Source organism: Lupinus angustifolius, chromosome LG15 (genome assembly GCF_001865875.1).
Source record: "Lupinus angustifolius cultivar Tanjil chromosome LG15, LupAngTanjil_v1.0, whole genome shotgun sequence".
NCBI lineage: Eukaryota > Viridiplantae > Streptophyta > Magnoliopsida > Fabales > Fabaceae > Lupinus > Lupinus angustifolius.
The window spans coordinates 781,907-795,291 of NC_032023.1; the positions used below are offsets into that span (position 1 = coordinate 781,907).

General features: G+C 28.1%; 1 protein-coding gene across 2 annotated transcripts; it reads right to left on the reverse strand.

Annotated features, from left to right (window-relative positions):
• Positions 5,257-10,619, reverse strand: LOC109327470 (protein ESKIMO 1-like). Of its 2 annotated transcripts, none has more exons than XM_019560629.1 (5): positions 9,979-10,619; positions 9,240-9,414; positions 6,783-6,982; positions 6,506-6,664; positions 5,257-5,666 (listed from the first exon to the last, which is right to left on the reverse strand). In XM_019560629.1, exons 1-5 carry the CDS (start codon positions 10,497-10,499, stop codon positions 5,318-5,320), a joined length of 1,404 nt encoding a protein of 467 aa, XP_019416174.1. In that variant the 5' UTR covers positions 10,500-10,619; the 3' UTR covers positions 5,257-5,317. The 2 variants fall into 2 exon arrangements, with proteins under 2 accessions (XP_019416174.1, XP_019416173.1); XM_019560628.1 differs by having other exon boundaries at positions 6,506-6,667.

A 13,385-nucleotide genomic window follows, 5' to 3' on the forward strand; every position in this document is an offset into this window, starting at 1 on the left:
TATTGGCAGCATTACATTATTCTTATCACAAGGACTGCATTTCGAATTTCAGTAATAGCCCTTTCTATTTTTTCAAAAAAGAATGTTACCATTTTATACATGAGTAAACATGACATAACACATTGTCCCAACGAAAACAATGCTTCAACAATAGCAACCTCTTAATAATACAATCAATCACCAACCAATGCAACAAATCATAAGTATTGTAATCATTTAAACAAACAAGTCAGGTAATATATATACAAAACAAGACACGTTCACATAATAGACTCATCACAAGATACAAAGCACAACATCAATTTCTAGTCTTTGGACAAAGAAATTAATTTGTAAGTGGTACTCTCAATGTAATGTTCAAATATTAACAATTAGTTATGTCAAACAATAGTCTTTCTTTGGCCGACTATTATTCACATGGAAAAAGAACTTTATAATTGTTATATCTTTATAATCACAAACATGTTATTATTTGGCCAAATTGTATATTCCTTTGGGCCGAACACAATTCGCATAATCTCATACTCATCTGTGTAATTTTAATAAATTTCCATAATAGAGGTTATTTTTGGAAACATATTACAACAATTAATTCAAAATAGTTACCAAACAAAAAGGAAAACAATATGTGTCCATTATAAAAAAAAAATTATGATCTTAGAATTAAAATCATCAGATTTGATATCTTTTATGATTAATAAATCTAATCCCATAATATAATTCCAAATCAAAAAAAGATATATAACATATATATCGACACATAAAACTCAATGGAATCATATATTAAATGCAAATTGGATCTGGAAAGAAGAAAGAAATATAATACAAATCATTACTGAAATTTCAAATCCAATATGATTATGCATATCTTATAACATATATGTAACACTATATATATACAATTTCGCACATTAGCATAGTAAATATATATATAATTTTAAGTATTAACCATAATCATTATATATATATATATATATATATTAACTTTACTCAGTAATTCTAGACATCAAAACAACCTCAAGCTGAAAACATTTACATATGAATATATGTATATTTTAATTCGCAATATATATTAAGATCATGAATTCCATATTGTATATGTATAAAATAAAAAACACATCTTAACACATATATACCTTATACATATACTTTAACAAATTGCAAAATTAAAAATGACAAAAGTCAATATCCAATAGTAAGCCATTAGTGCACATATAATATGCATATTGCATAACAGAGTCACAAAAGTTAATACAATGTTTACGGACAAATCTGAATATATACTTCAACACATGTCGTAAAGATTCATATTGAAATTACTAATAATTCAAATAAGCGGAAGCAGATAAAATTTATCATCATTATTCTTAAATACCCAATTTTCATAACTAATAGCGGAAGCATAAAAATCCCCAAATTTAAAAATTAGGGTCCATAATTTTTTTGGAAAAAACACCTTTAATAGAGAATCATAAAAATTCAGAACCTATGCTCTGATACTACTTGTTAGATATTTCCTGATGATTGATGAAATATCAATCCTAGGATCTTGAATCTCATGATTCTCATACATAATACAAAACAAGGATACAAAGTCATACCTGAATCCATGAATCCATGTTCTCTCAGCTACTCATTTGATATACATTTGAGAGAGTTTTTGTATGATGATCTTCCTCAACCAAATCATTAATTCCTTTTGGGACCTTCGTTTTCTCTCTGATGGGGAGAGGTGAAAACTAGTTGTGATGATTTGGTGTCTCGGTGACCATAACTGTTCCTTATGTGTTAACGTACAGGGTTCCCATTATCCCCTATAAGTCAACTGTTTGAGTATCCCCTATATATGTTATTAGTTTCAGAAGTCTTATAGGTTATCAGTAATTAGATCACTTGTTTTGTAACCCAAAATACATAGCTGATATAATTGTATTAAATATATGATGCTCATCTTAATTAGAAATTATGAATTTCTAACATTGTGTTCTCTTACGCTCCTTACCCCTTGCCTTTCCCTCTTTCGATCTCCAACTCCTTTTGCCTTCCTTCCATGTATAATGTAGTGTGCACATCTTTGGTTGAGACTATGAGAGAAGAAAGTGAGAAGATAGAAAGATATGAGAAAGATAGGAAGAGAAGGAAATAGATGAGAAAGTAAGTAGATATGTATATTGTTCGATGTAAATAAAATAGAAAAGAAAGAGAAGAGAAAGAAATAAGAGAGAAATATGTTATATTTGAAAATACGAGAGACTGCTATTATATTATATTATTAGATTCCAATCATCATATTTATCTTTTCATATAATCCAACATTTTCCACTAGTTTTCTCTTCATCTTTCTTGAAGATAATTTTGTATAGATCCCACATGGTTTTTAATTTCTTCATTCTAACAAAATGAGAGAAATGTCTATTTTCTCTATAACTTTTCTCCTCCTAACTTTTTCCTACATTTCTTTACTCAATCAAAGGCTTAACTAAATGTCACCTTTCTCATCAATATGTAAAAAAGTATTAGTGTTTTTCATATTAAGTAGGCATACTTCATATACAAATTAATGGATATACTCATTCTAAGTAATATTAATATAATCAAATATTTATATTATATATTAATATCTATAGTTTATTTCACTATTGGTTATGTTATAATTTATTTATTTGTTGTTATATAAATATATTTCTAGAATAAGTAATGGAAATATTTTTCTAAAAATTTGTCACCTCCACATGAATCATCTTCTTCCCAAACATTTAATGAATATGGAAGTAAATGATCGTGTATATTTTTGAAAAAAGATTTTTGGAATTTAATTTGGAAAAACTTCCTAATGATCCTAGCTTTATATACACAAAAAAATTCAGATTATCATTTAAGTGATATAGATAAAGTTATGAGATATTATTTACAAAAGTGTCGTGATGAACCAAAGAGATTAGTTTTCCACAAAGACAATTTTAGAATTACTTGTCATATTGTTACTGACAACTGCATTTGTTGAGAGAATCATATCATCAAGAATCTAATGTAAAATATAGTTTGGAGAATGTTAAAAATGACAAAATCATCCAATATTTTCAAATGATGTATGTTTATACTTTTAGAAGTGAAATGTTATATGTTTTATCTTTTTTTTGTTTCCCACAAGTATCATTGTACTGGAGGTAATCATGTCCGAGCCGGGAATATCTACAGGTACGTGGAGGCTAACTCTCTCAATGGGTATTTTTTTCATCTACAAGACTTGAACTCGAGACATTGCTTAAGAGGAATCAAACATGTATCACTTGACTCAACGCCAATTGATCTGCCAAAATTGTGAGTTTTGTCCCTACATAAAATTTATCATCTCCCCTTGAGATTGCATATAATATAGAAATATTTTGGTGTATATTTAATTGATGAATTTGTGTATTACTTTCACTTGGTCAATGTTATAATTATTTTTAGCCTAAAATATAAATTCTAATATGTAGAGTGACTGTAATTTTTTACATTTGAGGCATGTTTTTCTCTCGTAGACGAAGTTAAGATATAACTATAATATCTATTCAATTGCACAATTTTCTAATTAATGGCAAATTATATTATAAAGGTAAAATTTGGAGATCATATATTAGATTGTATTAGATTTAAGTATTTTAGGTCAACCATATAACACCAAAGATAAATTGAGGGAATATGAATAATATGATTCAAATGAGATAGATGAATTAATAAGAGTGTTTCAAGCCTTTTAGGTGATAGAAATGTGTTACTCAAACTTCAAGAAATTTTTTACCTCATAACTTTAAGACCAACAATGTTATATATGATACTAAATGTTTGACGTTAAAATGTCAATAAAAAAATAAATTCAATATAACAAAAATGAGAAGGTTGAGCAAACACACAATGCAAGATGGATTAAGAATGAATGGAAAAGTTGGTTAGCACTTACTATAGAAAAGATCATACAGTCATGCCTTGTGTGATTTTAATAAGAATGTTTCAAGCATTCAATATAATATCAAATGGTTGTCGCAAACATATATAAATTAAATTCACAAAAACTTGATTTATATTAACTTTTCAACCAACAATTACTATTCTAAATTGTTTTCAAAAGGTTTTTTGATGATTGTTGATTACACTACAAATACTAGTTGATTACACTCGACCTTTCATTGCACCTCCTTGCTATGTTGGCGTGGAAGGGTTGTTGTGTGTATTCGAGAAAATAACTTGAATTTCATAATTGATTTTGTTAGGTACAAACTCGTGTATGACGCATGTTGCCACTTCCGCTGAGCGTGGAATATGCGCATGTATCAGACCTTGTCTGATTCGCTTGGAGGTGTACCGAGCGCAAGGAGATGACCAAAACCTAGTCATACCCAACAACAACAATAAACAAACTTTAATTTCATTAACCAGAGTCAATTATATATATCGGACGATGCTATAATATTTTATCATATATCATATTTATTGAAAAACTGATGTTACCAAAAAAAAATAATCCATCAACATTAAGCAGTGAGAGACTAGCATGTAAAATCTTCCAACACACAAGTTGTTGTTGCCTTGCATTCTGAACCTAAGTTCATAATCTCCACTAGCATGTAAAATCATAATCTCTAGCAACTTTTTATATCTCATTTGCAACAGAAAGTAAAACAATGTTTTGAGTTTGGCCACATGATCATTCCAATAAAATTATGCACCAACTTCAACTGTCATAGCAAAATCTTTAGCTGATTAATGCCATGCACACATCTTAACCAAAAGTTGATTATTTTCAAGATCATTTGGTGAGCAAGAATCACTTCTCAACTCAGTAAGTTTGCATGAAACTAAACATTGTAGGGGTCCCAATGTTAGAAAATTGCCTCTTCTCTCCTCTCAAACATAAATGTCATCCAATAACTGAGTTTTTATCTCATGTTCAAGGATTGAAGTCTTAATAATTTTGCGTACTATTTTTTGTTTTCCTCTTCTTCTAGAAATTAAACTAACTTATATTCGATCTACTCTCCAATTCTCCATAACATATATATACAAGTGGAGAAAATAAAATTGGGAAATCAAAACCTAGGCTTAAATCTACAAGAATTGATAGCTAAAAGAAAATATCCCAAGAAAAATTACAAGAACTTAAACAAGACAAAATAAAAGTTGAGCCATTGAAGGAAAAGAAGAAATTTTTTAGAAGTAAAAAGAGCACTATTAACAATTATGTAAAGAAAAAATTGAGAGAGAAAAAAAAGTAAGAAAAAAAAGGATATATGGGTTCATGAAATGTGAACATATATATACACTTATACATTGTATGTCAAGATTGAGAAATGATAAGTGTATAAAGGAACTCATTCCATGTATCAGGTAAACCAGGTAGACACCAATGAATACAATCAGCATATGTAGCTGGATCAGCTTTTTGTTCTGATGTTAACAATTTGCCTTGTCGTATGGTATAAATAGAGGTATGTGCATCTTTTCTTAACTCAGATAAGGTTGTGATATTGAGAAAATTCACATGCACCTTCATGGATTGTGTTACATTATTAGCAATGATGAAAAGCCTGTGATCTGTGCCAACTTGTAGTAGAGAAGACATGTTGAGAATTGGAGTAGTTTCTTTAGCACATTTTATACCATCAGGGTTGTTCCAACTTTCACTCCTATATAGTCATATATGGGAAATTATAAATGTTAATATTATATTAGTTATATTAGATTAGTATTAAACTTTGTAATTAAACTTTGCACATTCTTACTTGAATATTCATGATTTCATATCATTTTACTTTTTTCATTTCATTTCATTATGCATAGTATTCTATATACCACTCCTCATAAAACCAAGACCTCTGCCAACAATTAGGATATATTAGTAGTTAAGCTTTTAGAAGCAAACAAATTATGCATAACAAATGAAAAAGAAATGCAACATCTATGTACCGATAGTGTAAAGATTTGTATATACTCAATACATTATCCACCATTCATTTGTAATATTTTTTGAAAATTCAATGATGATTAAACATAAATGGTAGATGATAGTCATAGTATATAAAATTCATATTCATAATTTTTTTCTCAAAAATAAAAGTCAACAATGCAAATTTAATAACTCAATACTAGAGACCCTAATTAAAGTGGCCATGCACAACACCAAGGGGGGGCAGCAACATAAAATAGTCCAATAAAGGTCATGAAAAACAACTAAAAATTAGACACTCATTGGGCATGCATCTACAAAAGCAATGATTGTTTTGTTGACCCAAAATCATTATTAAAAATGGAATAATATATCTCCTTATATCAGAAGATAACTTATTTTCTACAACTAGTAAAAGTATGACATGTGTATTATTTTGTTTAGTTTAAAAATATTTTTATAGAAAATGATGAAACATGTCATGATTTATTGATGGGAGAAGATAACATATATCTTTATATTAGAAGATACTTTATTTACTTTAATAAAAAATGCAAAAATTAAGATTTGAGTATTTACTTGATATGAAGAGGAGACATGCTATTGAAGAAAACTTTGGTTGTTGTTGAATCAATGTTATCTTCCACCCATTTTGACCAAGTCTTAAGGACTCTCCCATATGCTATTGGCCTAGGGACTTCATCATACTCCATTGATCCTTCATCAAACGACCCTCGTCTTTTTCATTTCAACCCCACAAAAATGTGACAAACACAAATTAGTTTCATGAATTAATTAATTTGGTAGAGAATAATTAATAAGATAAATTATTGGGCTAGAGTAATATCGTGCTTACAACACTTTCATTGTAGCAGTGTTCATCCACCATATGTATGTGTTAAATATAAGATAATCCACATTTTTCCAATTAACACCATGCTTTTCAATTGATTCAGGCATTATAATACGGTTTAATATGCTGTGCATTTTTGGATCATCTGAATTTGACTCTACAAGGAATGGTGCCCAATAGAACTCTACCGTAGCATTGTAATCCTGCACACACATTTCTTTATAAGATAGAAAAATATTGGTACATCAAAGATGAATCAATGTATGATGCTTTTACTTAGGGTCTGTTTACGAGTTGAGCTTTAGAGGGGGAAAAAGGAAAAAAAAACACTTTAAGTCATCTCACTGGTATATTCCATGACTCACAAATCTTCAATTTCCTTTCCTAACTTCCCCTTTAAAACTCAACTCGCAAATAAACCCTTAACATAATAAAGTTTGAGAGAGTAGATATATATAATTCATTATAAATTGGTAAGTACAAAAAAATCAAATTAAAAAATTGGTGTGTAGAAAAGAAAATAAATCTAATTATAATTAAATAATCAACTGATGTATAATAAATACTTCTTTCGACCTAACTAACCTAATTCAATATGATTAGGACTTGGTTGTTGTTGTATAAGTATATGATTAATAGGACCATCATGGAGACAACATGCTCAGCATAATATTCCAAAGGCAAAGGTTGTAGACAAAAGCCAAATAAACAAGTAAGTGTTGACAAAAAAATAGGCTGAATTGGTCATCAAAATTAATTCAGTGGCCCACCAAAGATTCATAACATAACATGATTCTCATTGCTGGCTATAACTAATGAAGATGAACATGATTCAATGTCATGTTTATAAAAAAATGGTCTTTCATATATTACAACTTTTCGTTTATAAGGTAGATTGATAGTCTTATAAAACTAAAAGTTGTTCCTAAATTGTTCCATTTAATTTTACATATAAATTTCAACAAAGGTTAGATGTTAAAGATTATTAGGGTTGTCTGCAAGTAGGGGTGAGCGTGAGTCGGGTTGTGACGGGTTAAGGCCTGTCCCTTACTCAATCCTAAATGTTGGGCAGGTCATCTTTAATTTGGACTCAGACCCGATCTTAGACCCGAAACTAACTCAATCTTAAATATAGACTGGATCAGCCTTTAAACCCGAACTCGACCCTATACTCGATTAAATATAATGTATACTCATTTTAAATAAAGTCTATTCAATACTAGTTATTATTATGATTATGTAATTTGACATATAAAATGATATATGTATATATATTGTTAATCATGTATATATGATAAAAAATTAGAGAATCAATTATACTTTTGACCAAATATGTGTCTCTGTACATAATTGAATAGAGACACATGCAAATATGATGAGTGAGTGATCATGGGTTGGGTCGAGCTGAGTCATGTTTAGTCTCTACTCGACTCTAAATATTGTCTGTGTCTAATTTTTGAACCCAAACCTAGACTCGGTGAGACCCAACCTTATTCGGACTTGATCATGATCGGGCATACTGGAAGGATGGGTCGGGTTAGGTTCTGCTCACTCCTATATGCAAATTAAGTTTAAAAAGAGAAAGAAAGAAAAAAAAAGATTTCAAAGTCATCTCGCAAATATGTTTCATGACTATGAACCCTCTTCCTCTTTCTTTCCATCCAAATATTGCCAAACAAACTAAGATAAAAATTTCTGTTTGTTTTCATTTCACCTGTGTTTATGTTTTAAAATAAATAATAACACCTTTGATTGAGTCTTGTTAAACCTTAAATTTTGTTCTATTGAGTTTGTTTCTTTTTATTTAGGTCATTTTAAAAAATAAATGGTAAAAACTAAAAAATGAAAATAATTAAATAAAAAACTACTGTAGCATCATTTGAAAGAAGTTTTTTTGAAGTTGAAATTGTGGAAAAACTATTTGAGGTCTTTTATATCACTGGAAATATTAAATGGTCTACATATTTTATGTATTGAGAAAGATATATGTTAAAAAATTTGATGTTAATAATTGTTTGTTTTTATATGTAATTAATAATTGTTGTTGAACGGCTTAAATAAAAGAGTTAAGAAAAAGTGGAGGATAGTTTTCTTTTCGTACTACCTTTCAATCGATCTTTTTAATATATATTTTCATTTACTACTAATGGATCATCTATCTTTGTCTTCCAATTAAGCAATATCACTTAATTAAAATGAAAAATCATTTTTTATTATAAACTAATATTTTTATATTATTTGTCAAAATTCGATTCACTAGACATAAACATTTATTATAGGCTATAGAGGACCTTGTTAATTAATTATTATCCTTACTCTGGGAATAGTATTATCACATAAATACTATAAGGTTTCCCATATAATACACGGTTAGAAATTTCCATAAATTAAAGACCCCATATTTATTTGGCACCATGCAAAAATATGAAGTATACATAAATTAAAGGGAAAAATAGAAACCTGAATTGTGAAGATAGAAAGAGAACCATTCTTATTCATACTCTTTCTGTGTTGATGAGGAATAACAGACTGAACCAAACACACCATTGATTCCCACTGATTCCTATTCAATGAATCTCCAACAAACATAAGCCTCTTCCCTCTAAGCTTCTCAAGCAAAACTCTTCCTTTGAACCTACACAAATTCCGATCAATAATATCATTACCTATATTGATCTGTAAAGTCAAAACATATTATAACGATGTAATCTCAACTTGCTTATTTTACCTTTATAATTAACTATTATTTAAGTCTAAAAAAGTAATAACATTTTTTAATAATATTATCATTCATTTTCATGTATTTTTTATCAAAAAAGTTATAATATCGTATATACTTCATACAAAAATGTTATATAATTACTCGAAATTAAATATATTAAAAATTAAATTGGGAGATATTAGTTTACACTCAAGTTAAGTTATACTAGATATATTCAATTTCATCTATTGATTTTCTTAAATCCAACGGACCAAAGGAGTGAATGAAATAAGTGATGATAGAGAAAAAGAGAAATCTTAGATGACTTTTAACATTTACTCATTTACTCCATTGGATTTACGAAAATCAATGAATAAAATTGAATACAACTAGTATAATTTAAGTCAGGGGTAAACAAACATCTTCTTAAATTAAATAATCAATATCATAAAATAAGAATACGGGCTCCAAGAGTATAAACAAAATTTAAGTGCTTACTTTGGCAAAGAGCAATCTCTAGGTTGCCATCTCCAATTCTGATACATAGAATCAGGTCTTCCATTTTTCATGCATGTTACTTGTTCTGTGAGGAATTCACATTGTTCTTCTTTATACAAAGGATGTGTTACATTATCAAAAACCCATTCTCCTTTGAACAAGTCACACTCTTTTGGTGGTAGAAACTCAACTTTTTCTTCTTCCACTTCTTCCAAACCAATATTTTCATCTTGGGTTTCTTCAGAATCTTGATCTTCTTGGATTTTCTCATCTTGAGTTTCTGAAGTATTCAAAATTGTAAGAGTGATAGTGTCATTGTTCTTGGTACCCCTTTGAACTGTAACAGTAGTAGTGACAGTGTTTGTATTTGATTCTTCTTCTTGTACTTGTTGAGCTTTAGGCCATGAGAATGGGAAATTAGTAATTGACTTAAAATTCTCATTGTACATGAACACCCCAAATAGGAACATGAACAAGACAACAACACAAATTGAAAGGTTGTTATTCTTCCATAGCTTCATTTTTCTGAGTTGGAAAAATTGCAAGGAAGAGAGAAAGATTGAATAAAAGAATGTCTTTGTGTGAAGATGAGCAAAGAATGGAGAGAAAGAGATAGTAATATAAAGAAATGTAGAACCACATTGAGATAAAGAAAGAAAGAGAGGTTACCATAAGAATATATAATTTAGTATCATCTAATTAGGGTTATCAGATATTTACTCTCTTATCTTTTTCATGACAATGAAAATATGATATGTCAATTAAAAATATTAAAATTTTATTATTATTGATATTTTTGGTTTACTGTCATTGACACGAGACAACTTATATGACAGAATCGCAGACAACATATTTGATAGAATCTGACACAACGAATCTCTATTTTAATCCGGGTTAGGGTTTGGTGAAATGGTGTTGTCTTTGAAGAGAAAACTGGGTTAGAATATGATCCATTTGTAACCACTTTCAACACATTTTTCTCTTTTTAGAGATAATATAAGTGAGAGAGAAAGAGATGAACATGAAAGAGTGATCTCAAAGGCTTGAAGGTTGGTCCTTGTCTGAGTGAGTTGAAAGGGTTCATAGTATGGTTGAGTTCAAAGCTCTTTGGTAGATAAAGTGTTGTTGTCTTTCAGTTTCAGATTGAAAGGCAATGCTTCATCATTGTGATCTTTTATTGTTTTTGTTTTTGTGTTAAAATAATTTGTTCCTTCAATAAAAAAAATACTTATTTGGTATTTTATTTTTTTTTAATATTTACCAAGTTTATCATCATGTTATAACAATGTTATATTTTTATCAGATTATAGTTCCTTTAGAATAGAATTTTGATTATTCATTAAAATTTGGAGAGTAATTTTGTGATTATGATGATGAAGATGGAAAATTTATGAAAATGATGAAAAAGGAAATATAAGGAGGAAAGAAAGAGAAAGACTATATAAAATATTCAATTTCTGGTGTAAAATATAAGTTTTTTATTTCTAGAATGAATCTTTGTCATGAGTTTGATACAATCCAATAGCTTCTGACTGAAGTGATAAAGGTCTCATATAATAATGGTAAAAATAATACATCCAAGTCAATTAATATACAGAAAAGATTATGATTAAAAGTTAATTTAGTTAATTATTACTTAAAAAATTATATATATTTATCTTTAAATTTTGATTATTTAAATAAAGTCCAATATGTATTCATTTATGAAAATAACAATAATTTTCAGTTGAATCACCTCCTGATTCAATAAAAATTAAACATTGTAATGACTAAATGGTCAAATTCACACATATTAAAAAATTAAAGAACTACAGTTACATTTTTATTAAAATATTATGTTATAAGATAAATAACTTTAAAATACTAATATATTATTCTAGAAGTGATGTGTAATCAGAGAATAAGGTTGCACGTTGATTTTACTTCATTAGCACATTTTCTTTTTTATAACATTTTAAAATGAATTTTTTTTAGAGAGAATTGAAATAAAACACTTGTCAAGATAGATTATTTCATAATATAAGAATATATTTTATTCTCTTGTATAAAAGTTATAAATGATACATTAATGCTATTAAATATTTTACACTATCCATCCAAAAATTATTTGTGTATTGATCTCAAATAAGTTATTGATAATTGATATTAGATTAAACAACTTAACAACGGACTACGATCACATGTCTCGAATGATGACTTTTTTCATGTCACAAGCCAATTAAAATATGACTTTTTATTTTTTTGTAGAATTTTTCTTTTATTCATATGACAAAATGTGATAGGTTTGGGATAGAGAATGAGACACGATTGATACATGCGATTCTTATAGCTTAACAACACATAACAATTTACATGAACGTGTTAAGATTTGTTGTCTGTGTGTCATGCAGATGCATTCAAGAAAGTGTTTTTCTTCATCTTTCTAAATAGATATTTAGGTCAAAAAAATTTAGAATGAGATGTTACAATTTTTAGAAAATCTTATAAGAACAGATAATCCAACCCAACTCAATTGTTAAGTAACTCAAAAGTAGTGTCCATAGTAATGTCTAATTTTATATAAGATTAAAAGTTTTAATAATGAAGTCATGGGTTTGGAAGAGTTTCACTAACCATTACTTTTTGATATAAAGATTAGTCTCATAAGTCATAACTATGTTTATAGCAATATCAAAGATAAATAAAACTTTTTTTTATTAAATATTCGAGTTTTTACAAAATAAAATTACTCTTATAACCATAAAAATGTTGTTTACACTATTACATTGCTATTAGATTTGACCAATAAAATAATTCAATATTATTTTTTCTGATTTTGCCTCCAATTTCCACTTTTGGTGAATGATTACAAAAAGTTGTTTACCTACATTGTGGTGGAAAATGAGATTATTATTAGTTTTACTTCTATTAGTTAGGTCCTATAATGCATAAACCCACCAATCATGATTGTGGATAGTTCATCTATATGGTTTGGTACAACCATACAAATTTGATATCATTAGTTACTTTTATCAAGTCTAACTAATTGGTAATGTTTTTTTAAATCAAATGTCAAATACTTTTATTAAGTTAATTAATTGGTAATGCTTTTTTTTAAATTAAATATCAAATTATTAGTATCTTTTGGTTGGAGGAAAGTAAAAGCAAAAGTAAAGGAATCCAATGTGATTTTTAAAAGTGTTTTGAACAAGATTTTAAATCTAAGTCGATAACCATAACCATACATTTAGATTGAGAGTCTCCATAATTATATCGCGAATTATGTAGTCGATTCTGGTATATTTTTTAAGAGTAATTCACAACATTAATGTTTTGAGATTCTTCACAATCATATGATGGTTTTTATGTTTAAAACTTTGCTTTTCACTACACCATCTTAATCTTCTTGCTTATTGTTATGCACTTAC

Bases quoted from the DNA above. Each gene is read 5' to 3' on its own strand.
- LOC109327470 (XM_019560628.1), bottom strand. From the start codon at position 10,499: ATGAAGCTATGGAAGAATAACAACCTTTCAATTTGTGTTGTTGTCTTG. The intron at 9,415-9,978 runs GTAAGCACTTAA...GAATTTGTGTAG, and splicing joins AGAGATTGCTCTTTGCCAAA to GTTCAAAGGAAGAGTTTTGC. The intron at 6,983-9,239 runs GTTTCTATTTTT...ATGTGTGTGCAG, and splicing joins TTTCTATCTTCACAATTCAG to GATTACAATGCTACGGTAGA.